Source organism: Onychostoma macrolepis, chromosome 20 (assembly GCF_012432095.1).
Source record: "Onychostoma macrolepis isolate SWU-2019 chromosome 20, ASM1243209v1, whole genome shotgun sequence".
Lineage (NCBI taxonomy): Eukaryota > Metazoa > Chordata > Actinopteri > Cypriniformes > Cyprinidae > Onychostoma > Onychostoma macrolepis.
The window spans coordinates 1,222,628-1,250,580 of record NC_081174.1 but is presented as its reverse complement, the minus strand read 5'-3'; the positions used below and the strand labels follow the sequence as shown (position 1 = coordinate 1,250,580).

At 38.4% G+C, this 27,953-nt stretch overlaps 1 protein-coding gene across 1 annotated transcript; it reads right to left on the bottom strand.

Moving 5' to 3' along the window:
- Positions 1-189: 189 nt before the first annotated feature.
- Positions 190-27,866, bottom strand: mei4 (meiosis-specific, MEI4 homolog (S. cerevisiae)). The gene is made up of 5 exons (XM_058755202.1): positions 27,688-27,866; positions 25,671-25,910; positions 20,314-20,816; positions 16,279-16,410; positions 190-693 (listed from the first exon to the last, which is right to left on the bottom strand). The coding sequence occupies exons 1-5, from the start codon at positions 27,716-27,718 to the stop codon at positions 469-471; spliced, it is 1,131 nt and encodes a 376-aa protein (XP_058611185.1). The 5' UTR covers positions 27,719-27,866; the 3' UTR covers positions 190-468.
- Between the last annotated feature and the right edge of the window lie 87 nt (positions 27,867-27,953).

Here is a 27,953-nt window from a genome sequence, read left to right as displayed (position 1 = left end):
CCAAAGACAAAGGAAAACTTGAAATCACATCAAAAGACCCCTTTAAGATTTTTAAGTTTTTGAAAGAAGACCCATATGCTCACCAAGGCTTTTTTATTTGATGAACACAGTAAAATAATAATAATACAATTTCTATTTGAATATGTTTTAAAACATAATTTATTCCTGTGGTGGCAAAGCTGAATTTTCAGCACCCATTAATCCATTTTTCAGTGTCACGTGATCCTTCAGAAATCATTCTAATATGCTGATTTGGTGTAACACTTATTTTAGTGTTACACTTTACAGTGAAATCAACCTATGATTGATCAACATGAGACTTCCAAAGAACACAACAACAACAACAACTGACTGGTTTAAAATTTATTAATTAACAGTTTATTTTTCTTAATTAAGGCACTTCATGTAAAGTGAGCTTTTAAAAAGGAGCAAAGATTTTAAGAAAGACAGTAGTGAGTCAACATCTGCTCATGTGTGTCCTGCTCTGAAGAGACCTGCGATCCGCCACATATACAAAGAGAACAGGGGAAACTCATCTGCGAGAGGAAATGCTTTGGTTTCCAGCTGGATCGCACGCTCCTTGTTTACATTATAATCAATGTCCTGGGCAAGATGTTCCAGCAGCCAGAACACATAGAATGAATTTTCATAGCAGATCCAGTCCACCTGATGATGCCGCGCCTCTCTGGACCTCTGCACAAAACAAAACCCTACCATTATTGAGCCATTATACACAGTATATATGCATATGTATGATATATGCCAGAACTGTTTAGAAAGCAAGATTAGTGGATAGTCTCACGGTCACATGATGGAAAAAATAAAAAGTATATATGAACAAAATTATAAAAGCAACACTTTTGTTTTTGCCCCCATTTTTCATGAGCTGAACTCAAAGATCTAAGACTTTTTCTGTACACAAAAGGCCTATTTCTCTTAAATATTGTTCACAAATCGGTCTAAATCTGTGTTAGTGAGCACTTCTCCTTTGCCGAGATACTCCATCCACCTCACAGGTGTGGCATATCAAGATGCTGATTAGACAGCATGATTATTGCACAGGTGTGCCTTAGGCTGGCCACAATAAAAGGCCACTCTAAAATGTGCAGTTTTATCACACAGCACAATGCCACAGATGTCACAAGTTTTGAGGGAGCGTGCAATTGGCATGCTGACTGCAGGAATGCCCACCAGAGCTGTTGCCCATGAATTGAATGTTCATTTCTCTACCATAAGCCGTCTCCAAAAGCGTTTCAGAGAATTTGGCAGTACATCCAACTGGCCTCACAACCGCAGACCACGTGTAACCACACCAGCCCAGGACCTCCACATCCAGCATCTTCACCTCCAAGATCGTCTGAGACCAGCTGCTGCAACAATCGGTTTGCATAACCAAAGAATTTCTGCACAAACTGTCAGAAAATCTCTTCATGGATGAATCCCGGTTTTCACTGTACAGGGCAGATGGCAGACAGCGTGTATGGCGTCGTGTGGGTGAGCGGTTTGCTGATGTCAACATTGTGGATCAAGTGGCTCATGGTGGCGGTGGGGTTATGGTATGGGCAGGCGTATGTTATGGACAACAAACACAGGTGCATTTTATCAATGGCATTTTGAATACACAGAGATACCGTGATGAGATCCTGAGGCCCATTGTTGTATCATTCATCCACGACCATCACCTCATGTTGCAGCATGATAATGCACGGCCCCATGTAGCAAGGATCTGTACACAATTCCTGGAAGCTGAAAACATCCCAGTTCTTGCATGGCCAGCATACTCACCGGACATATCACCCATTGAGCATGTTTGGGATGCTCTGGATCGGCGTATACGACAGCGTGTTCCAGTTCCTTCCAATATCCAGCAACTTCGCACAGCCATTGAAGAGGAATGGACCAACATTCCACAGGCCACAATCAACAACCTGATCAACTCTATGCGAAGGAGATGTGTTGCACTGCGTGAGGCAAATGGTGGTCACACCAGATATTGACTGGTTTTCGGACCCCCCCAATACAGTAAAACTACACATTTTAGAGTGGCCTTTTATTGTGGCCCCAGCCTAAGGCACACTTGTGCAATAATCATGCTGTCTAATCAGCATCTTGATATGCCACACCTGTGAGGTGGATGGATTATCTTGGCAAAGGAAAAGTGCTCACTAACACAGATTTAGACAGATTTGTGAACAATATTTGAGAGAAATAGGCCTTTTGTGTACATAGAAAAAGTCTTAGATCTTTGAGTTCAGCTCATGAAAAATGGGGGCAAAAACAAAAGTGTTGCGTTTATAATTTTGCTTAGTGTATATAAATTAACACCCAGTCAACAATTTGATCTCACAGTGATGTCACCATGAGCTCACAGGATACTTGTGATGAGGTCACAATGTGAGGTAACAGTGAGCTAAAAGTGTAACCTCACAGCGCCCTCACTGTGTGCTCATACTAATGTGAGGTCAAAGTGCACTCACTGTACAGAGACTAGGTACCCAGCATGCATTGCAGCATGAAGCTTTTGATTGTCACCATTGTTGAGATTCATACACTGATTCTTGATGTCTCTCTTTGTGTTTAAATGACACAGTAGTTCAAAATGTGTATACCTTATCATGCTTTTAAAATCTTTCATAAATGATTATGACACTGCTGGGTCCTATACTGAATAATTACAGAGCTGTTATTAACAACTTTAGATTAATAACTCCTCACAAAGACTGCATACCGAATCTACGTGATATTTGCACTGTTATCACCATTAACAAACCAATATCGCCTGGTTGCAGTCTCTTTTTGGTTTTCCTTGCCATAACAAATGTGCTTTACAAACACAGCTACAGCAGCACCAAAAAAATATAATGTTATAAAGTCACGGGTCAAGAGCCCAACTAAAGCAAACACTACTCACCACGATGGTAACGTCAAACAAAACAATAAAACATCATCATCTAAATCTGTTAATTCTCAATAAGCACTTTTGTAGATGTCTAACAGAAATAAGAACCCGCTCATCTTTCTGAGTTCACAATGAGCTCATATATTACTCACACTGTGAGTATCACCGTATGAGAATGATGTGATGTCACTGTGATCATCGCGTGATCTCACGTGTTGACTGGGCATCCATCCACCTTCTGTTCTACAGTATATCTGCAAGTAATACTGATTTTATATAAAACATGTATATACAAGTCATTAATATTCAGTAACTTATGTTTTAGACAAAAGTGTTTTCTGTATAGTAATTTCTTCTGCACAAGAAAAAATAGTTACAAAGGAAGCAAATGTTTTGCATGTCACCAAACAACACATGCACTGAAAACTGGTCAGTGAATATGAGTGGAGTGGAAGGAATATAGGTGGAGCAAAAACGGACAATATTGTAATATTCGGAACAAGTAAGGGCATGAATCACTCTCTAAAGGTCATGCCAAAGTCTAAATCAAGGTTGAGGTCAAGACTTTGAAGGGGCAACGTCAGAAAGTGTTTTTCTTTTTTTTTTAAGCCATTCTGTTATTTAAGTTATAGTGCTGTCGAATAACCCAGAAGAGGCCGATAAATTTAAACTCAATCTGATATAATTACATCATCAATCACACGGCACAGCTGATTGTTTTTTTTCCACATCAGCAGTCAATGAGCTTGCTGCTTACAGGGGTCATCAGATGCAAAATTCACTTTTACATGGTGTTTGAACACAAATGTTGGCAATGTGTGTACACAACCACCCTAATAATAAAAATTAGAGGTCGACCTATTCATCGGTTTTGCCGATTAATCGGCGCCGATACTTGATTTGCGGAACTATCGGTTATCGGCAAAAATCCATGCCGATAGTTTTCCGTGTTGCGTCTGTTGCTGGAGTGGCTGAGAATGGTCTGCTGTCATTATACAGCATGAGAGTGGCCTCTAGAGGCGGAAATCACTGACAGCACGTGTTGTTTGTTTTGGCATGTGACACTGCGCGTTGCACAGAGCGGGAAACTTCAAACGCACATTTAAATGCAGCTGACAGAAAATTCTGCCGTGGAACAGAGCGCCATTCACATTGTTTTCCATTAAATAACATTATATTTGTCCCAAATCATTGTTAATTTACATAATGACTTCACCCTAGGCTATAAATTATGTATTGTGCATTTTTTCAGCAAATCGTTTGTCTTTCTGTGGCTCTAATACAGTCTTGTATGCTTCATATAGAGAGCTGTAATATAGATCGTGCATTCTCTTTCCGTTTGCTCTGTTTTTTTAAACACCGAACTTCAAACTCATTTATGCCACATAGTTCATTCTTAAGCAAACTTATGTCCGTTTGGTGATTAAATAAACAGTTTTAGACCGCTGCTTGAATTGAACGTGACGCGTCTGTTGTGTGTGACACCTGGGACTTCTCCAAGACGCAGCGCAGTGTGCACAGCGTGTCACTTGCATTTTTTTTTTTTTTTTAATATTTTGATTAGATAATCATGCAGTGTTCTAAAATAGCAGCAAATAAAATGTGAGAGTATAAATACAATATCAATAACTTGTGCATGTAATTTTAATATGGCCTTGTGTAGGTATTTCAAGATGGCTATCTTTAAGCATGACTGTTGAAATTAAATGGTAATACTTAACAATAAGAGTCCATTTGTAACATTAATGAAAGCTGTAGAAGTATTGTTCCTTGTTAGAGTGTGTTCATTTCGTTTCAACATTTACTATTCTAATAGGCTTCATTTTTACATTGAGTACATTGTGTAATTTTACATTACACAAAAAGTTTCTTCTTTTAACATTAGTAAACTATGAAATAACCAATGATCAATATAATAATTAATATTAATACTAAATATTTATTCACTTACAAAATATGGTTCAGTACTGTTACTGCTTTTTAAAAACAGTAAAGCTCTATTTTAGCTTTCGTTCAGTATCCATTTAAAAAACTATCGGTTGATTAATCATATCGGCCAGTGTAGTCCAACCTAGTTATCGTATCGGTAAAATCCACTATCGGTCGACCTCTAATAAAAATCCACCCAGTGCTTTTTTTAACCCTCTGCGGTCTGTCTCGTATTTTCTTGATGTGAATACTCACCTCAAAGACATGAGAAATGTATGTATAGAAAGCTTGAAATGTCTACTTTTAAATGAAGTAAGTTAAGTCCAAAACAAATATTCTCTGATAAAGTAATCAGTATGAAACCAACGTGATGTCCAGTTTATCCCATCTAAAATCATTATCTCTTTCGTAGATGAACCTTGCAGTTGGAGGCAAAAAGGCGACCAGAACAAGCAGGAATCTGTTCAAGGTTAAATTTATTGTGCAGAAAGCATCAAAATTTCCATAGTGCAGACAAATAGCGCCACTATGATGGCGTTTTAGTGCCACTTAAAAAAAAAAGAAAAGAAAAATCTAAAATTACGAGACTAAAGTCATAATATTTTGAGAATAAAGTCGAAATTACGAGAATAAAGTCGAAATAGTATGAGAATAAAGTCTAAATATTCAGAGAATAAAGTCTAAATATTACGAGAATAAAGTTGAAATGTTTCGAGATTAAAGTCAAAATGTTTTAAGAATAAACTTGAAATGCTTCGAGAATAAAGATCATAGTTATAATATTTTGAGATAGGCTATTCTAGCCTTTTGCACATGCAAATGGCCCGGATTGGGAGCACCGGGAGATCTTCCAAATCTCAGTTTTTAGTGAAATATAAACAATATGTAGGCTATATTGCAATAATGTATTTGTCAAGCGGCATGTGAGTCAGTTATCTTTCCGATTACAATAACGAACGACGAGACATTATATTCATTATAAATTAGGCTAAACTATCATGCCTTATGATGTTCCTCCACTTTTATATCTTGCTATAAACTTGAAATAAAGAGCAAAAACACATTTAGAATTTGTATTTCGTTATAAAACTGACAGAATTTGAAAGCTGAGCTGAACATTTTTGCGGAGTAGGTGGAATTTTCACAATAATTTAATGAATTGATTCACATAAATATAGCGATCTGTCACGCCACATTAAAGGTCTTGAAAATCACATTATTGTAAGACACATAATTTGTGTTTTGTTATAAAACTGATTTTGAAAGCTGAAACTTTGTTTTATATTAAAAGCACTAAAAGCACAAAGCTTAAGCTATTGCTATTGGGTGGCTGGTGCACAACAAATAACGAATGCAATGGAAGACATGATTTCTGCTAATAATCCCACATATATTTGTAGCGTATTAAAAAAGGATTAAATAAGAGAGCTACAGCGCCCCCCCAAAGGAATGTCGATTGAGTGTGTGAGCTGATGTTAAGATAAACAGTTGTTCCTGTTCAGTCTGTTAATAAATATCATATTCTTGATATTAAGCTGTTTCCGCGAGTCCTTAAAATTGACATATGACGCAACAATATTCAAATCAATTCCTGGCAACTTCTCAATGTGTGCCATTTGCACGCGCAATATAGGCTATACTCTCAAAATATTATAACTCAAAATTTCTACGACTTAAATTCTCGAAATATTCCGACTTTTTCCATAAAATATTCCATAATTTTCGGTTTTTTAATTTTTTTAACAAGGCACTAAACTTTGTGTCACTAAATACTCAATGTCAAATCGCACATAGTTAAAACAACAATTACGATATTAATCGCAGACGATATATATCGCACACCCCTACTGACTGGTCTATTGTACTTGTAAGGAATAATCAACAGCTAGCTGTGCATTAAACGATTTGAATGCACCACCCGATGCGCAGCAAAGAATGGGTGCCTCCGCGAAGTGCATTCAAATCGTTTAATGCACAGCTAGCTGTTGATTATCCCTACTTTAGGGATTATCATCTAACACTGATCTCCATGATGGTGGCATCATTTTAACCAATAAAACATCAACATCTGATCCTCTGTAATTCTCAATAATAGCAGGTGTTCATTACTAATGCACAATCATCATTTAATTAGTCACTTAATTATTTCATTAACTTTAACTCTTTGAGGACTTGGGATTTGATTTGAGACTTGCTTGTGACTTGAAAGGAATGACTTGGTTCCACCTCTGGTGAAATCAGCTGCTGAGTTCATGGGTGGAATAAACATATGGCAGGACTTTTACTTTCTGACCCCTGGACTACCCACCTCTGGTCAAAACGACCCAGCCGCAGGGTTTGTCCCTTTTTAACCCAGCATTTTCTAAAGTGTATAAATGTATGCTGTGTGTGTATGTCTATGGTCTAGTCTGTGTATAGTCACAGAGTAGCTCCATGACAATCTCTAATGCGATCACACCCATGAGCCCATCCCGCTTTTCAAATCCTAAACATCCACGTGAGACTCGCGGACATGTAAACACCCAGATCACCCCTGTAAACAAACGTGAAGAGCTCATCCCGGCTACTTTTTGTTTCTAGAAGACAGAGGAATTTGCCAGAATTTACCTCAGAAGAACTCAACACAACGCGATGCGTCGCACAGCTTGATCCAGTGGAGGATATAATTCTGATGAGTAGCCTAAGATTACTTGCATCTGTTGTTATTGTGTTATTGTGACATAACTTGTACACAATTTACTAGTTAATTCCTGACTACATGTATGAAATCAAGTGAAACATTTTAAAATGCATGTCAATTCATTGTCTAAATGTCTCACAAAGCCAGGATGTTGGTTTAATGTTTTACAACATATATAACCACAAGATATAAAAGTAGTACAAGTGTTAACAATGCTATTAGAGTCTAGGAATGTTTGGCACAAAGGTTTCATTGTGTATGTTTTTATTATACTGTGTTGTAAATAAAATACAAGTAAAATCAAAAACCCACATTATTTTACTCTCCTCACTCTTTGTGCTGGGCGGTATGACTAGACAGTAGATTGACTTAGAACACCCTACTAGTCATGATGAGCAAATATTTTAGAAAAATTCCACACTAAATAGTGACTAAACACGACCCATTCCCCGCAAACAAGCCTGCACTGGCCCTTTACGGGCTACCCTCATTTAGCCTCCAGGAAGCCTAAGCGCTGTTTTATTGAAAATAATAAAGTTTGAAGTCACCGTAACGGAGGTAAGCGCTTGCTTTAGTTGGGTTCCTGACCCTTGACTTTTTAACTTAAGTTTTTCTCTGGCTGCTGTAACTGTGTGTTTCTGAAGCACACTTGTTAAGCAAAAGTTGCAAGAAGAAAAACTGATTTGATGATTTAGTCACCACATAGTGTCCTGATTCCCTTATCTCACCCAGAATTTGATCTCTGAGAACATTATTTAGGCTTAATTATTTCATATTATAGCAGCCCTACAATACAATTGCATGAAATTTTGTTCCGTTTTAATATTTTGAGCATTTTTAACCCAGTGGAGTCGAAGCCTGCACTGGTGCAGGCTGTCTCTTATTTTCTTTATGACCGTGAAAAGAACTAAAAATACTCTGTCAGTTTTGATCGTACAGATAAGAATTAGGTATCGTTTGAAACTGCAAAGGGTCTACTTTTATTTCTGTATAGTCATAATAACAACGAAACAATGTGCTTTTCTAAAATAAAGAAAACAAACAGGGTGTGTGTTCTCTGCCAGCTCCGTCTCTGTCTCCTCTCTTCACAGATACGTAAATGAAACAACATGAATCTTCGCGAATACTCGCGTCAAATACATGAGAAATATATGTATAGAAAGCTTGAAATGTCTACTTTTAAATGAAGTAAGTCACGTCCAAAACAAATATTCTGTGATAAAGTACTGTAATCCATATGAAACCAATTGCGATGTCCAGTTTTCCTGTCTCAACTCATTATATTTAATGTGGTCACGCCCACGCGCCGATCGCGCTTTTCAGATTCAAACATCCACGTGAATGTAAACGCCCACATCGCCTCCGCGTGAACAAACAAGTTCATCCCGGTTAACATTACTTTTTGTTTCTGGAAGAAATACACGCAGAGAGAAATAACCCAGAATTTATCTCACAACGCGATGCGTCGCGCAGCTGGATCCAGTGAAGAATATCACTCTGATGAGTAGCCTAAGATTACTTGCATCTGTTGTTATTGTGTTATTGTGACATAACTTGTACACATTTTACTAGTTAGACTTTTCCCAAACCATAATTCCTGACTACATGAATGAAATCAAGTGAAACATTTTGAAATATGTGTCATTTCATTGTCTAAATGTCTCACAACACCAGGATGTTTGTTTAATATTTTATAACATATAAAACCACAAGATATAAAAGTAACGTTAGTGTGAGTGTTAACACAATGAATGAATGTTTGGCACAAAGGTGTGTTACTTTTTAATTCTCAGTGTTCAGATCAGTATCAGTACAAACGATGCTGTTCTTCTGAACTTTCTATTCATCAAAAAAACCTGAAAAAAATCTTCTCAGCTCTTTTCAACATAATAATAACAATAATAATAAATGTTTTTTTGAGCAGAAAATCAGAATATAAGAATGATTTCTGAAGGATCATGTGACTGGAGTAATGATGCTAAAAAGTCAGCTTTGATTGTTCCTAATAAACTCAGTCACATACCTGTCTGAATGGCTCATTATGCAGCTCATTATGCGGGTCTTTGTCTTCTCAGGTGTTAATCACAGCATTAATGATAGTTCACATCCTCTTGCATAGACACTTTCTACTCAAAAAGTGTCTTCGAAAATTTAAATCAATATATTGTTTTCTGTGAGCAAGTACACAAGATGATTTTCATATCATTTTGAAGCAAAAAATCTAGGCTACAAGATCCAGTTCTCAAAAGTCTTGTGAACAAATGTTCTGTATGTGTTTTATGGCCTTATTTCAGAGACTTCAAAATTTTAGTTTTTCAGTAACCACGCATAAACGTTGCTTTCTCAAAAATACAATCATGTACACAAATGCTGCTAACATATTATTGTAGCCCAGTTTGTGCTGTTTACAGTGTTATTAGACTTTAGCACAAATGTCAGGGCATGTCAAAACTTCTCCAGGCCCCCAAAACACCCTCAGACCTCAGAGCATTAACCCTCTGGGGTCTGAGGTCATTTTGGGGCCCTTGAGATGTTTTGACATGCCCTGATATTTGTACTTATTTCAGCTACTTAAAACATACTATTGACCAACATGTAATTTTTTTGTATTCAGCACAAACTGTGCTACAATAATATGTGACCAAGATGGATGTACATGTTTGCATTTTTTAGAAAAAAAATATTATGCGTGGTTAGTAAGTTTTGGGAAAAATAAATGTAGCTGAAATAAGGCCTTAAAACCCACACTAAATAGTTCTGAATAAGACTTTTGAGTAATCAGTCTTGTAGGCTAAAATATTTACTTCAAAATTATGTGAAAATCATTCTGATTTTTCATTAGCTGTGATGAGTGTGCAGTTAATTTCAGCTGCACGCAGCGTCAGAGGCCCTCTTAAAATATCTTAATTTGTGTTCAGAAGATGAACGAAGGTCTTGCGGGTTTGGAACGACATGAAGGTGAGTAATTAATGACAGCGCAAAATAAAATGAAAGTATCAGTGGTGTTCATATGGGCATCAGATGCTCCAAACAGAAAAGACCGTGTGTTCTGACAGAGGAACTATTCACTAATGACGTCAAACAGCCTTCAGAATCAGGACCAGAATGTCTCAATTTTTCATTTGTATTTTGATGTGTTTAATGATTCTGAATGGATCCGTATAGTAATTTATATGCAGCCCTTTGGCATCTCCCTGTGGTCTTGTTTGGTATGGCAGGTTAACTTGTGCTTATTTGCTAAAGTTTCTGTATAATTGAACTTTACATACTTTTAAATACATTTAAGACGTAAAGAATATTTGCAGTGACATTTTTGTCAAGTATGTTTGCAAAAAAGAACATTGAATGTTTAAATCTATCTTGGATTTGTTTTGTTTAAAAATAATGTGGCAAGTCTCCTGAGGGCAGATCAGCGTCGCCCTGGAAATGACGCTCCTTCATTAACCACCAACTGCAAACACCTGAGCGTGATGGCCAGCGCACCTGGGGCTCATTCGTGATGGCTGTGTTCTCATTCACCCCGCTACATATAGTGGAGAATGCGGGCAGAAAAGGGTGAATTGAGACACGTGAAATAAAGACCAGGTTTCTCTTTTCTCTGATTCCATACCTGTAGATTTACCTCTCTCTCTCTCTCTCTCCCCGACAATGGAAGAGATCATTCACTGCTTCACTGAACTCTCCGCTTGCCAAGAACAATTCTCGGAGAGGCTGGTGGCTCGGCTGGAACATACCTACCAGATGATTGAGCGGGGCTACAGGCCAGCGCGGTAGGGAGCTCCCAGATGCCACCAGCAAAGCGCACCAATGCCAACTGAGGTTAACGGACCAAGATAATGTTGAGGCTTACCTCCATACATTTCAGGTCATCACTATCCAGGAGGGGTGGGGTAAAAGAAGAGTAGGCTTGCATCATCATGCCCTTCCTCACGGGGAAGCACAGCAGGCCTATTATTCCTTACAAGTCCCACGCAATGAACAATACGATGACCTGAAAGCTGAGATAATCGCCCGGGTGGGCTTATCTCGTACGGCTTGTGGCTGCTGGCTGCTGGCAGGAGCCCTGTCTGCCAATCAGGTCGTGGAGAGGGTGGTTGTCGACCGGCTGCTCCGGGCTCTAACGAGATTGATGCGACGCCCGGTCAGTTTGAGGAATCCCGTCAACATCACTGAGCTGAGCCGGGTTTGACCAGCTGTTGAACGAGGCAGTGCAGCCAGCCGCTACATCCCAAGAGCGCCAACGGAGACGCGAGAGGGAGGGTGAGTCTCAACCTGCCCATCTGCCCAATGTTTATGCTGACGTGTTCCAACAGGCTACTGCTGGGTGGTCGTTTGGCCGAGAACAGTGGGAGGACGAGCGGTTCCGCAACTGTTGGGAACAGGTCCGGCAGACTGACAAGGAGGAACAAAACCCAGCACCACATACCTCACTTTGTCATCAAAAATAGCCTGCTGTACTGTGTCGCCCACAGGTGGGGGGAGGAAAAACTGCTACTAATGGTTCCTAAGACCAAGACGGAGGCGGTCATCGGGCTGGTACACTCCCATCAGATGGCTGGACATCTGGGATTGGCGAATACCATCCAACGGACAAGAGATCACTTCCACTGGCCGGACTGGACACAGAGGTTAAACGTTTCTGTCAAAGCTGCCCAACCTGCCAATGAATGTCCCCGTGTCGTCCTCCCTCCAGCCCCTTTGAGCGGATTGGGATGGATCTGGTGGGCCTGCTGCCAAAGTCTGCCCGAGGCCACGAACACATCCTCGTCATAGTCGACTATGTGACCCAATACCCGGAGGCCATCCCCCTTCACAAAGCGACGGCTAAGAGCATCGCAAGGGAGTTGTTTCTACTCTGCAGAGGGGTGGGCATCCCCGAGGAGATCCTGACTGACCAAGGAACCCCCTTCATGTCCCGGCTCATGACGGACCTCTGCCGGCTACTATAGGTAAAACAACTACACACATCTGTTTATCACCCACAGGCGGAAGGATTGGTGGAAAGATTCAACAAGACTCTTAAACAGATGCTGCGGCACGTAGTAGCCTAAGATGGGCGCAACTGGGACCTCATGCTTCCCTACATCGAACGAATAGGGCCGATCACATACCAAGTCAGACAGCTGGGATATAGGAAAGTGGAGCATATCTACCATATTAACATCCTTAAAAAGTGGACTGCTTCCCCCCGCAGCTGTCCGGGGCACAGAAGAAAGAACTGGAGAACCTGGTCAGTCAGTTTTCAGATGTGTTCAGTGAGACCCCAGGGCAGACTTCTGTGATTCAGCATGAAATTTGCACCCCGCTTGGAGTCGTCGTGCTTTGATCTCGTTTTGAGAAGAAATCGACTTTTGAAGCATTTCTCTACATTGATGATGGTCTGTCTCTGCCTTCGCATTGGTTTGTGTGGTGGCTGTGAGCCTGCTTTTAGTGCTTTCTGTTCAACCAGCCAAGGACTATAAATACTGTAAGTTGTCAAAATATGAATAAGACTGTAAAAGTCTGAAGTAAGAAATAATTTGAAATACTAATTTAGCTAATTTTCCCCCATTTTTCTTCTGTTAGCTAGTTAACACAAGTAAATGATGTTTTGTATACAGGTGTTATACAGAAATCAATGTCTTAATTGTTAGAATTGGTAGGGTCTGTGCTAACTTTAGATCTGTAAAGACGTTTTATGGGACCTGGTATGGATCAAATCCGATATTTCTCTCTTGACCTCTGTTCATGTGTGGTTGCATTTACTGCTAGGGGTGAACAAACTTACATTAATGAGTATGTCACACACAATCAAAAACACTGCTTTACATTCACTGTGATGTAGCATAGTATGACATTGTAGAACCTGGTCGAAAAGAACGCACACACATGAGTTTAACTTAAGCACATTCCACTGGAACTGATCTTCAGTCATCAGCTCGTAAAAGTTACAAATGACCAACCCAACGCCCAAAGTATGTGACTAAGCTTCCTGTCTGTTCTCCTTATCATCTCATGAAGCTGGGAGGGGAACATCTGGCCATCCCTTGAAGAACCAATCTTCAATGTTATTCCTGACCAGTTTACCATAAATAAAGTCGAATAAACAGACAGTACAAAGCACAGGGAATCTGGACAGGCTCCAGCACAGACCCTCCCTGAATCCCCTGACTGCTTTTGGCCGTAATTCAATGATGGTATCAACAAGGAAAGAGAGATATATGTGACCAGACCTCAACAAACCTACAGCCTCATGACCTCACCACAAAACCCCTTTTTCTTCACTGCATTCCAAAAGGAATGCGCCTTTTTCCTCTTCTTCTCCAAAAGGAAAAGAACACCCAAACTGTTATGGACAAAGGATCTTCAAAAGGACAATCCAGAAAAGACTGCTGCTATTAAAAGCAATACACTCAAGAGACAAAATATATATGAATGTGGTATTTTATTTTTCAGTTAATCTTACTGTAGTTATCAGAATTTAGGATATTTTAATCTATGACTTAACCCGTTTAGTAGGTAAAATTATAGATATTCGATGTGACAACTATCTCATGTTTGGTATTAAATTACACGTTATGCTGATTCCAATACATTGAAAAAGATGAATGTTGACTTTTAGCATCATAAGGTATGATTATAACACTTTATAGAAATCTGATAGGATATTTACTTCAGGTGACATTTATGAGCAGATAATGTATGCACGAAAAAGAAGTCGTGCCGGGCGGGGCTCCGCCCTACAGAGACAATGTGATTGGGTCAGACAGTGAATAGGATGGACTTAATTCTGTCCGATAAAAACAGACACCCCAACTTTGAATTAGAAAGAGAAAAAGAACGGGTTGGAACAACTGGTGAAACTGCAAGAAACTTGGCTGAAAGTCTGGGCGTTGCCCCCCCCGATCGTGCTGCGAAACATCTAGCTGATCATCTAAAAGACTTCAACACCCTGGCCACGTCTGACCAAAGAAAAACTTGCAAAGCTGCTGCGTAAGAACGTCAAACTCGCTATTCGCGCGTTACCAGAGAGCCATCAAATCCAAAAGGAGGAATCCCGAGTGACGTCACGCGACAACAACACGTCAGCAGGAAAAGTCCAGGGCTTCCCTCCAGCAACCCCTAAGAACAGCCTTCAACTCAACTTCAACTCACAGCAAGTAAAACAAACAAATCTCTTATTCGCTGAAGCTGATTGAATTGAATGAATCGTTAAAAGATAACAATAACTGAGTCTTCTGTTTGTGACGTCCCCAAGGTCGTCCTTATTCTCAAGAAAAGAGAATAGTTAACTTCCTTCAAACTGCTTTGATCTTGCCATAATGTGTGTATGTGTGTGTATGTGTTTTGGTTATTTGTATTGTACCCTAGAATAGTAAATAAACGCTCGATTCATTTTTAATGAATAGTCTGGTGCCTTGATTTTCAAATCTTAAATTATTTGCCATAGATCGTGTTACCTGTTGCTGAAGCAAAATTTCCCAATCAATTCTGTATTCTTATCAACAATAAGAAGCATTGCTGAATTATACTGTATTAATACTCGCTGGACGAGTCGTTAATAAGGTATAAATTATACAATTTTGATTCATATCAATTAATCAGATCAAAACCGAATTTCTACGATTTGGTTCCCTAAAGCTAAAATTTATAAATGAAGGATAAAACCTTACAAAATTATTACAACAGACTACTGATTGTGCGCATTTACGCTGCATGCATTCACTGCAAGCAAAATGCCTATTAGAAAGAAGTTTACAAAGCAGATATGGAAGCAAAAATGCCCTTACCAGTTTTTGTTTTTAATATTAAATAATGTGATAGAATTACGCAACATCACACGAGCAAGAGTGTTGTTTCCCGAATATCTGCATGACTGCAAACATTCATTTTTATACAACAACAGATCAATAAACAAATTAATATTAAGCAAGTTATATTTTAAATGCTGTATTGTCTGTTTTTGCTCTATTTAACCAACAAAAATAGTTTCAATAAGCCAATACAGAGACAAGTTTCTGATAAACTTTGTAAGCTCTGTGCCTGTAGGATAACACAAAGGTAAATCAGCTATAGTGTTTCGTTATATTCCATATCTTGTTCTCTTTCTTTTCTGGAAAAATTCTAAGGGTGGACATAGAAGTTATATCTTTTTACAATTTGTCCAATTCCAATTGTGATAAAACAGGATGCAGGATGACAGCGTTTGGCTTACTGTCAAATTACTGGAAACATATTGTTATATTTTTATGAATTCTTTACTTGTCAGAAGTATTTTTGTGCACTGTTACATCACACTGTTCAAAATGAATGAGAAGAATTATTAAAATATTACATAGACTAATGTCACTTATTTGGAAATGAATTTCAAATGCAATAGCATTCATGTGAAATATTTAAGTGCAGTGCTGTGTACAGATGTTGTGAAGGGGCAATTACAGTGACTGGAAATAGTGCTGCCAGAGTTGTGGCAAATATACAACAAAATCTACTGAGCATGACAACAAAACAACACACCTTTGTGCAGCAGCAGTTGTACTGTACTGTGTCACTGGACCTATTTAATTTGGCCAATAGACCATTCAACCACAGAAGGACTCCAGCAGGTTATGTTTGTTGCAAAGCCATTTTCTGAGTGCCTATCACTAATCCTTATTGTATGAAAAATATTTATTTTCAAGATTGAAGAAGACTGAACTTTTCCACTAATAAGGAAGTCCCTCAATAGGGAGAATGTTTTGTTTGGTAAAACTTTTACAGTGATCTCTAGGTGTGGTGTGGTGTAACCTACCTCACAGGTGTCCCATAGCTGCTGTGCCAGCTGAATGATCTGAGACATCAGGAGTTGAACAAGTGCAGCTCTCACAACAGGACTTCCTCCCAGAGCCAGCAGACACTCTGACAGCACGCCATGGACTGAGAACTAACAGCAGAAGGAGACCATGTCAGACTGAACACTCCAATTCACAACAGAAAATAATTATTCTATTTATAATAAAATAAACAGACTGTTAAAAAAAAATACCCAAAATGAAAACATTTTGTAAATCCTTGAACAGGGAAGACCTTGTGTTGTTTCCAAACAAAGGAAAATGTGTATTGTTATAATATGAAAAATATTGGCATAACAGAAATTCTAAAATTCAATAATGTGCATCCCTACTTGGCATTGTTGTATATTATCAATACATAATTTTCTAATTTACATTAGATGTTATATAACTGATGTCTGTTATTAGCAAGTAATTTTTCATTTATTTGCTTGAGGCATAATAAGATTCTTCACCTTTTTAGTTTCAGAGAAACAAGTTTTTCTTTCCAGATGATAATGTAACTCTGCCATAGCAACACGCAACCTAATCTCTTGCATCTTATGCACTTCATTCAATTTTCATTCATGGTATTCATTTAGATGAGAAAGGAGTCATCTGACACTCTCACACACACCTGAAGTGACCAAAACCCAAAACATATTTTTGGTGCCATATGTGAGAACCTTTACACAGAGAATTGGGATACATTTACACTGTTAAAAATCGCTGTAAAAAAACGGCCAAATTTTGACAGTAACATGCTCTTTTCCATTAAAACTGTGCGCACTGGGTAATATTTGACATTTTCGAGAAAGTAGCCTGCTGCTATATATCGTGAATTAACAGCCTTCAAAGTCGACATTCAGAGGCTGTTTCAAATCACACCCTACACCCTCATTCACTATTCCCTGCATGAGTTTACTAACACAGTCCACCTGACAGAGAGAATGAAAACTAATGAGTGAATTTAGACAATGATGAACTGCTGCTTCATATATGACAACTGCTTTTTGCCGGCAACACTAACATGAATTGTAATGTTCCGGTGTGTTCATACTTTCAAAGGTTTGACTTAGGGGAATCGTGATATTGATCCAAGCTGTGATAAATGACATAGAACCAGCCAATTTAACTCACATGTTTTAGTCTTATCTATCTGTTTTGTGGAAGTATGTCTGACTCACTCTCAGCTATCATGTCTGTTGCCATTTATCATTCTCCATTAGTTGGTTCCTGATTGCTCATTGCTATCTTACTTCATTGAGCTGGTAGCTTTTCTCACACTGTATTTTGATACACCGGAAAAGATTTAAAACTTTGGCTACGTTCACACTGTAAGTTTTTGGGATTGACAACCCGCATTTTCTTTACAGGTGTGAGTCGCGAAATGTCCCGTTCACACAACAGCTTACAGTTGTGTTTGGAATACTGTCTGTATGAACGTGCAACAGGAGTCAAGCCCGTATTCCTTACCAGTAACCATAGCGACAGTGACCAAAGTAAAATCAAAATTGCGACGTCCATAAAACTGATAGTCTCATCACTTTCTGACACGACAAGAGTCCAATCGAGCAGCAAATTCTTTGTCAAATCTTCCTTAACCGTCAGCAGCTTTTCAAATTTTTCAAATACTGTACATTATTGTAGGTCCTCTATGCCCCGCCTCTCTCAAACGCGTCGTTTTCTACAAAGCCCCTCCTTCAGACAAGCACAGTCTGCTCTGATTGGCCGGCTGACCCAGTGCATTGTGATTGGCCGAACACCACAAGCACACGTCGGAAATGTAATGCCCCTTACCATAATAGACTCTGTGCAGAAGCGTAGCGGCGAACTTCCACTATCGCCAGAAGTCAGGATATCAGTTTTCGGTTTTCATTCGCATCGCCCAAAATGTCAGTATTTACTAATGTCTCCGAGATCTGCCAAGCAGAATCAGTGATGTCCATCGTATCGTTAATGGTCCCCTGCTCCAATACGCAAGCGAAACAAGGGATTCAAACGCAATATATCGAGTTATATGGACAAATAGTTTAATCTGATGTGTTATTTCGGCATCTAGCGGCTAAGCTAAGTTAGTTAACGACATGTTCATTTTAGAAGCTTGTTTTTCTCAATTTTAAACACAGACTGTTGTTGTTTTTTTTGGGGTGATAATTGTATTGTCAATTTTATTAAACATCTGCCCCTCTCAGTTTCTAATAAAGATCAGGGCACAGGTTAAGCATTGTCTGGTCATTGTGCTACAGGTCCATTTAAGAACACTTTAGCATACACTTAAGTAAAAGTACTTATTATGGAAATAATTTAAAATAATATACTTAATAACAAAATGTGATGCTTTTGGACACTTAATTGCACGTTAATTGCAATTAAATAAAAATGTGCACTTTTGTTGAACCACTTAAGTACATCTTTATATGTAATTTCACAATTATTCCAGAACTTTAATTTGACATTATTAGAGTGTACTTTTAAAAAATTTCCTTGTTTGTTAAGAATCAGTCATCAAATTGGGCTCCCTTTTAAGTACACTCAGGTGGCCTGTTATTAAAATTATTAATATTATCTGTAAGTGAATTCAGCATCACAATACTATAATAGATATCTGAGAATTTCTGAAAAAAAAAAAAAATTAACTTGTTACTATATTATTAGTGTTTTTGAAGAGTAACTTTAAATGAGTGAAGGCGAAGTTAATCTAAATGCAAAAATAAGGTAATGCACAATTAAATATTCAATATAGGATGTTATATACACAATAACAATAATAAATAAAATAAAACCTCTAGTATTGCCCACTTTTTTTCCAAAACATTTTGATATCCAACAATAAAAGCCATTCCAGCTAAAAACGCTTAATTTGCCACCGCTTACCTGCCTACTGTAAATGTTTTCATTAGATTTGAGTTGCATTAAACATGAATGACCTTAGCTGAATCTCTAAGAACATCAGGAACTCCAAGTTATAATAAGTAATATGATTATAACATGAACAAGAATGCATGCAGTAACCCGAATGGGGACCAGGTGAGGTAAACTCACCTGCCAATTTTAGCCACTGCTTTCATTACATACTACTTTAAACAGTTATATTAAACATGAATTACCTTGACAAAATCCCCGGGACATTAGAAACGCTATTAAAGTAACGTTAACAAGCTTATGATTGTAGGTTTATAAATCCTAGCTTCACCATACACTCGAACTGTGAGTTTTCTCAGCATTCCTCATCATGGACCTGTAGCACAATGACCAATGACTTAGACTCATTGTGTGTCTAATCTCTGGTTAACCGAATGTTGTATTGGTTATAGTAAAAGCGATTCTAAGAGCCACTGGTTCTGAGTCAGTTAATATAAAGGACTTTCCAAACAGTTTGTCCACAAAAAGTTTTAATCTATGGAAGAAATTAGACTCACACAGACATCAAGAATCAGCTTATGAACCTCAACAATGGTGACCATTAAAAAAAAAAAGATTTTTTAATGATTTTCTTTAAATTTATAATGGTAACCATTGTTGAGGTTCACAAGCTGATTCTTAATGTCTGTGTGAGTCTTATTAATGCCATAAAGGAAAACCTTTTGTAGACCAACTGTTTGACAAGTTCTTCATATTAACTGATGATCACAGAACCACTGGCATTTTACTATAATCAATACAACATTCAGTAGCTGTGATGTGGACTCTGCTATTCTTTAATATTGAGAATGATTTTTAGAACTATATCTTTATGAATGGGACTTAAGACAGTTCTGGGAGGCAATTATACAAAAGCGAGTGTAAAAACTTTTTTGCAAATTAAGGGATTTTTATTTGCAATTTGGTGTTTCCATCACTCGTTTCTGATGCGATATTTCAAAATGCGCAAAAAACAGGGTGATGGAAACCCTGCCTTAAGCGTGCAAGAACAGAAAGACGCGTAGGTGTGTGATACCTATAAGTTTCCTGGCCCACTTCTTGTCTAGTCTGCAATCGGTTTTACCCACAGTGCATAAACCCCTGTCTCTTACCGAATTGAGTTTTTGGTTGGTGAGCAGTAGGTTGATCATCTCCTTCAACAGATCATCCACTTTGCTGAAGTGCTGCACTGAACACCCACGCTGTGTTCCTCCTCGACTCAGGGTCTGTGCCACCACCTGTGTGGCATGATGCAGCTGCTCTGGGTGATGCAGAGGCTGTCCAACATGTGCCTGCCGGAAAACCTCCACCACAGAATCCAGCAACTGCACCACTGAATCCCAGACCACATCACCATCAGGACACAGAGACGATTCACAGCCTCTGCTCAAGCCACTCAAGCAGCGTAGGAACTGCATGTGTTTTAGCAGACTGTGATCCTGGTGCCATTTCCTGTCCTGGAGGGAAAAGTTCTGACTGTTTGGAGGAGTCAGAGGCAAGCATGGTGCCTGAGCACCATATATCTGTGTTTGTGAGCTGATATCAGTGTCACAGCCAGAGTCGCCCTTTAACTGCTGTGGGTCGTCCTGAGAGAGTTCTTTGGCAATCTCTTGACCTGTGAAAGCAAAACACAGACATAATCAGACAGTGTCCAAAGTAGACATCTAAACTAATTTTTTTCTTAAAAAAGATTAAACATTTCTCCTTTGTTTGGAGCATTTCAGAACCTGGTACAATTTTCTCCTTTAGATCAGCTTGTTTAGGCATACATAAACACTCGGCTTACATAAACACAGCAATCACGCCCAGATCCACACCACAACAACCGTAATTCATAATGGAAAATGTTTTAAGGAAAAAGCATCAGTGTTTAATTCTAAGGGTGAGCACATCAGTGATCGCAGTACCTACACCCCCAACACCCTGAATGTTGTCTAACAGCTTTTCTGTGCAAGATTGTTGTCTCGAAAAGCCTTTATTCCCACTAACTGATATATAGTAGTATAGCTTAGTGGAGCTAACTCAATCCACCCTGATGGATGAAGCTATTAGCAGAATCCCAGAACATAAACAGGTGCACTCTGACCTATGAGAAGACAGATTTACTCACATGTGACTTGCATAAATAGGCTACATTTTGGTACACTCTGAAATGCTGCCTTAGGAAATTGAACGAAGAATGCAACATTGTAAAAATGTAGGTCCCTGTTTCAGAACAATGCAAACTGAAAACGCTCTTCAAACACTTCATAGTGTAAAATGTGCATATATTAGGTTGAATTATATACCTGCTTTACTTATTATCCAGCACCACTAATTGCTTTTTGGAACTTTCAATTATTGTAAAAAAGAAAAAAAAAAGAAATTAAAAAATAATCAACAGAAATAGTTTGCATTTATGATGTTTAATTTATCTGTTTTATACCATTGCACTGGGTGGTTCAATATAGTGTTTTGTCCTTAAGTACAAAGATTCTTGATGTGAAACAGAATCCAACCACAGACTCAGAATGTGGAGTTGTGACACAGAACTATGCTTTGCACTGAAGAAATGGATTTAAAACATTGGTAGAGAAAAGCTGAAGTGTGTCATAGATGTTAGGACTTCTTGGAAAATTAAATTAAGTCAAGGATTAAAACTGCTCACCTTCGGTCTTAATTTGCGGATTTAAAAAAAGTTGCACTAATGATTTGTGCAATTTTTTTTTTTTTTTTCCCTGAGGTTGAGGTGGGGCTTTTGTGTTGATCATATTGGTGATGGCTGGGTGGTGTGGCTCTAAAAGTGACAGCAGTGTGGCTGTTTAGCAGTCTTGACACTTACAGGAAGTTTCTAAATTGTTTAATCTGCATGGAACCCAGTCAACAATTTGATCTCACAGTGATGCCACCATGATCTCACAGGATACTCGTGATGAGGTCACAATGTGAGGTAACAGTGAGCTAAAAGTGTAACCTCACAGCGCCCTCACTGTGTGCTCATACTAATGTGAGGTCAAAGTGCACTCAGTGCACAGAGACTAGGTACCCAGCATGCATTGCAGCATGAAGCTTTTGATTGTCACCATTGTTGAGATTCATACACCGATGTCTCTCTTTGTGTTTAAATGACAGAGTAATTCAAAATGTTTGTGTCTTATCATGCTTTTAAAATCCTTCATAAACTGTTATGACATGCTGGGTTCTATACTGTATAATCGCAGAGCTATTACTAAAAACTTTAGATTAATAGCTCCTCACAAAGACTGCATACTGAATCTAGGTGATGTTTGCGCTGTTATCATCAGTAACAAACCATCACCTGGTTGCAGTCTCTTTTTGGTTTTCCTTGCCATAACAAATGTGCTTTTCAAACACAGTTACTGCAGCCCCAAAAAATATAATGTTATAAAGTCAAGGATCAAGAGCCCAACTAAAGCAAACACTACTCACCACGATGGTAACGTCAAACAAAACAATAAAACATCATCATCTAAATCTGTTAATTCTCAATAAGCGTTTGTGTAGATGTCTAACATAAGTAAGAACCCCGCTCATCTTTCTGAGTTCACAATGAGCTCACATATTACTCACACTGTGAGGATCACCGTATGACAATGGTGTGATGTCACTGTGATCATCACGTAATCTCACGTGTTGACTGGGAATGCTTCTGTACTAATTCCCACACAGTCAAAAATCAGCTATTGAGTGAGGTAGCTGAGAAGAATATACCTGACCTTACTAAGACATCCACCTGGGGCAGATTTGTGATCTGATCTTTTTTGGTAAAAATCTCCCCACTTATTGCGTCACACACTAAATCACTTTCATGAAAGGCCAAGTGTCACACATAAATACAGAAATTGACAAGCCATGTTATGGCTTATGTTATGCAGCTTATGAGTCAACAGGAAGTGATGCAATGAAAAGGATTAAAAAAGGCAACAGCAATTTCCATTGTAATTTGTGGTTTTGGTTCAATGCAATACATTTGGAATCCCTTTGTTCGCTGCACTTCTTCATAACATGTCCCAGCACGATAAAATATTGAGTAACAGAGCGGCAAGTAAACGCAGCTTCTCTGTAGTTTGGAATGCATTCAGGGCGGATAGCATTTCCATTACAAATGCAATGTGGTCACATGAGTTTTTGACTTCCTCTTTAGGCGTTTTAGTCATCTGATTGCAAAACTTTCTACACCCCATTTCCATCTGTAATTTAAACAGTTTGCTTGCTTAATAATAAACTCTACAGTATATGAAAAATGTATTGTACTGCAAGCAAGCATTTGTTTATGATTTTTATTTGCCATGTAGAATAGGCTGTGACTGATATCATGTGCATTACAAGCCTGGGATGCTGTTTGTTTGTTTGTTTGTTTGTGTGTGTGTGTGTGTGTGTGTGTGTGTGTGCCTGTTTTTCTATTCAGGTGGGGACTTAAACCTGAATACACACAGACTCATGGGGACCTAAATTGAGGTCTCCACGGGTAAACAAGCTAATAAATCACACAGAATTAAGTTTTTTGAAAATCTAAAAATGCAGAAAGTTCCTGTAAGGGGTAGGTTTAGGTGTAGGCTTTGTGTAGGGCAATAGCACATACGGTCTGTAGAGTAGAAAAACCATTACGCCTATGTAGAGTCCCCACAAGGATAGCAAACCAGACATATATGTACGAGTGAGTGTGTGTGTGTGTGTGTGTGTGTGTGTGTGAGTGAGTGTGTGAGTGAGTGTGTGTGTGTGTGCCTGTTTTCTATTCAGGTGGGGACTTAAACCTGAATACACACAGGCTCATGGGGACTCGTGTCATGGTGGGGACCTAAATTGAGGTCTCCACGGTAAACAAGCTAATAAATCACACAGAATTAATTTTTTGAAAATCTAAAAATGCAGAAAGTTCCTGTAAGGGGTAGGTTTAGGTGTAGGGCAATAGCACATACGGTTTGTACTGTATAAAAACCATTACGCCTATGAATGTCCCCACAAGGATGGCGAAACAAGTGTGTGTGTGTGTGTACAGGTTTATATATCCTGGTGGGGACTTAAACCTGAATACACACAGACTCATGGGGACCTAAATTGAGGTCTCCATGGACACAAAATCTTATAAATTATACAGAATGAGTTTTTGAGAAAGTAAAAATGCAGAAAGTTCCTGTAAGGGGTAGGGTTGGTGTAGGACGATAGAAAATACGGTTGGTACAGTATAAAAATCATTATGCCTATGGAGAGTCCCTACAAGGACAGCTGACCAGACTGTGTGTGTGTGTGTGTGTGTGTGAGTGAGTGAGTGAGTGAGTGAGTGAGTGAGTGAGTGAGTGAGTGAGTATGTGTGTGTACTTGTTTTTCTATTCAGGTGGGGACTTAAACCTGAATACACACAGGCTCATGGGGACTCGTGTCATGGTGGGGACCTAAATTGAGGTCTCCACGGGTAAACAAGCTAATAAATCACACGGAATTAATTTTTTTGAAAATCTAAAAATGCAGAAAGTTCCTGTAAGGGGTAGGTTTAGGTGTAGGGCAATAGCACATACGGTTTGTACTGTATAAAAACCATTACGCCTATGAATGTCCCCACAAGGATGGCGAAACAAGTGAGTGTGTGTGTGTGTGTGTGTGTGTGTACAGGTTTATATATCCTGGTGGGGACTTAAACCTGAATACACACAGACTCATGGGGACTCGTGTCACGGTGGGGACCTAAATTGAGGTCTCCATGGACACAAAATCTTATAAATTATACAGAATGAGTTTTTTTGAGAAAGTAAAAATGCAGAAAGTTTCCTGTAAGGGGTAGGGTTGGTGTAGGACGATAGAAAATACGGTTGGTACAGTATAAAAATCATTATGCCTATGGAGAGTCCCTACAAGGACAGCTGACCAGACTGTGTGTGTATGTGTGTAAATATACATTTAATGATTAAAAATATAAGATTAAGATAAAACAAAATGCACATTACAAAATATGTCGTTGAAGCACGTCCTAGATAAACATAATCCCCACTTATTAACTTATTAACTAACAATCAGGTACTTTGAAGATGCACAAATGAAGATAGCTGCAAACAGAATATTATACAGTGACATCAACATTAGTTTGAATAAGAATTAAGTTTAGCATCACACCAAACACTATTGCGTGAGGAGTCACTTTCAAGCAAAATAATCATATTGATTCAGGCATTTAACTATTACAAGTTAATTACTTGTAAGTAATGAACCCAATATTGCACAATACAAAGAAGGTCTTCACTCTGTCCCAAACACAATTTGGCCAATACGGCCACCTAGTGCCGCAGTTGTGTAATTTAGAGAATAACATTTGTTATGTCGAGATCACAAGAAAACAAGAAAAATAATAATAATAATCCTTGATCTCTACGGACTTCCGAAGATAAAGGCATATTCATTAAAAAAAAAAAAAGTTTAAGATTTGATCAATTGTTTTGAATTTCCAGGCCTGAAACAGATGGATATAAAGTCCTACCATGTCCTGGCCCATCATTACTCTTCTTCTTGAACAGTAAGCGAGTGAGCAGCAGCTCTTGTCTGAGACGCAGCACATCTTCATGAAGACTTTGAGCTGTAGACCTCCAGCCTTCATCCTGCTGTCTGAGTCTGTCAGCCAGAGATTCAGCGAACTGTCTGGCTCCTCCCGATGGGCTGATCTTAATAACCGCCACAGCCACAGCCAGTTTAGAGACTCTCATATACCAGCTCACAGCTCCTACAGAGATAACGCGACAATTCATCGTAAGCAATAATCAGTCCACTTCTGATATCACATCCACACTGGACACAAGCAGCACACACACAGAAAAAATAAATAAATTGTATATGAGTTTATGTGTTATATATATATGTGTTGTTCCTTAACAAATGCAGATAATCATATGAACTTAAATTAACTGGTGTGTGGGTTTTAAAGCCCCAGTTTTATGCCAAGGGCACTAATCACTCTGAGATAAATACAAAAACACCTGGGTCCTTCTCAGAAAGACTAGTGATGTAACCCTGAAGTGATGATAATCCCCACATTTTCAAGTAAAACTAAATTATAACACATAATTAACAAATTCTTAATGGATTGTACATAGTTAAAGACTCGTTGTCCAGTTTAATTTAGTTTTTAGTTTCTTTAGTTCATACAACTTAAAGGTGGATTGTAGGAACTATTTTATTTGACCCTCCTTTCAGTTTTTAGTGTTAAAATGACAACAACAACAATATGTAATTATTTAAAAAGTGGATATCTGAAGTGGATATATTACATGAGAACATGTGAGTATTTTTATTTAGAAAACTTAAGAATTTGTTTTGGTTGTAAGTCTTGTCATTGACAACAAGGACAAACAAATTACAATTGACAGCCACAAAACTTTAGCTGGAAATCAACTGCAAATATATAATCTTTCAATATCTTATGGATGCTATATATATATATATATATATATATATTTACTGGTTGTCCTGAATATTTACTTTTTTTTTTCTTTTCTGTTTTTGAAAGCAATTGATACTTTCATTCAACAACAAGGCATAAGTAAGCATGTAACTACTGTTTTTCAGTGTGAACAACTACCCTACAAAGTGGTGTAAAATAGTGCAGAAGTGTGTAACGGGACAAACCTATAGTGTATAGCAGGGTTCCTCAAATCTTACCCTGGAGGACCAATCCTGCAGAGTTTAGCTCCAACCCTGATCAAACTCACCTGTCTGTGATTTTCTAATGATCCTGAAGACATTGATTAGCATGTTCAGGTGTGTTCAGGGTTACAGCTAAACTCTGCAGGAGAGTGGATCTCGTGGGCCAGATTTGAGGATCCCTGGTGTATAGTGTACAGTGTAAGTTCAGTGAATGATTTGAAACACAACTAAGGCTCAGTGGCCTCGGGACCTCAATACATTGCAGATATGCTAACTGAATATAAACCTAACAGACCATTCAGATTATTAGGATCAAGTCAAAAATAACAGTGTTTCATTCAAAACAAGGGGAATCTGCTTTTAGCTATTATGCCACCCATAGTTAGAAGTTTTTATTCGTAACTGAATTATTGTTTTTATTACTTTTTAAAGCACTTTGAATTACCGAAACTGCCTTGCCTTGCCTAAAGCGGCGCCAAAAATATGTAGTTCACTTCAAACTCAAGAAAGCTTCATCGTTCAGAAGAAACAACATGTTGACGACTGGAACAGTCTTTGATGAACTGTTTCCACAGAAATGAAAAGCACTGATAATCTCATGTCAGTATAACGGCACAGATGCAATCAGTAAATGTCCACAATGAACAATTTTAGATTTCCTTTTTTTAACTGATAATGTGGGACTGTACGTTACTTAAAACGGCTTTTCAACATACGTTTTGCATTTTACCATCCAATAATCACTTAAAAAACGCAATAACAGTTTTGACTGTGCCAACATTTTGTAGGGTTATCGGTCTAACGTTAGTTGAATAACAGTAACCGGTATCGTGTATAACGTTACTGAGTGATATTACCTTCATAACATGAAGCAGATTTCTCTTCCATTCTTCTCCAAACATTAGGATGTCAATCTGAGATGCTTAATACATGTCAAATTAACGTCGAGAAAGTCATTTTCTAGAAAATCCATTGATAAATCATTTCTAATCGACGAGAGTGTCATCAAACAGTCAACGTTCGACAGAACAGACACGCCCCCTCGAAAATACCCCGCCCATTCTAATGAATATTCATTAAAAAAGAAACCGAGGACAGAATGCGGCCATATAATTGGTCAGGC

Bases quoted from the DNA above. Each gene is read 5' to 3' on its own strand.
- mei4 (XM_058755202.1), bottom strand. From the start codon at position 27,718: ATGGAAGAGAAATCTGCTTCATGTTATGAAG. The intron at 20,817-25,670 runs GTAGGACTTTAT...TTGCTTTCACAG, and splicing joins TAATGATGGGCCAGGACATG to GTCAAGAGATTGCCAAAGAA. The intron at 16,411-20,313 runs GTAAGAGACAGG...TTCTGCTGTTAG, and splicing joins CCAACCAAAAACTCAATTCG to TTCTCAGTCCATGGCGTGCT.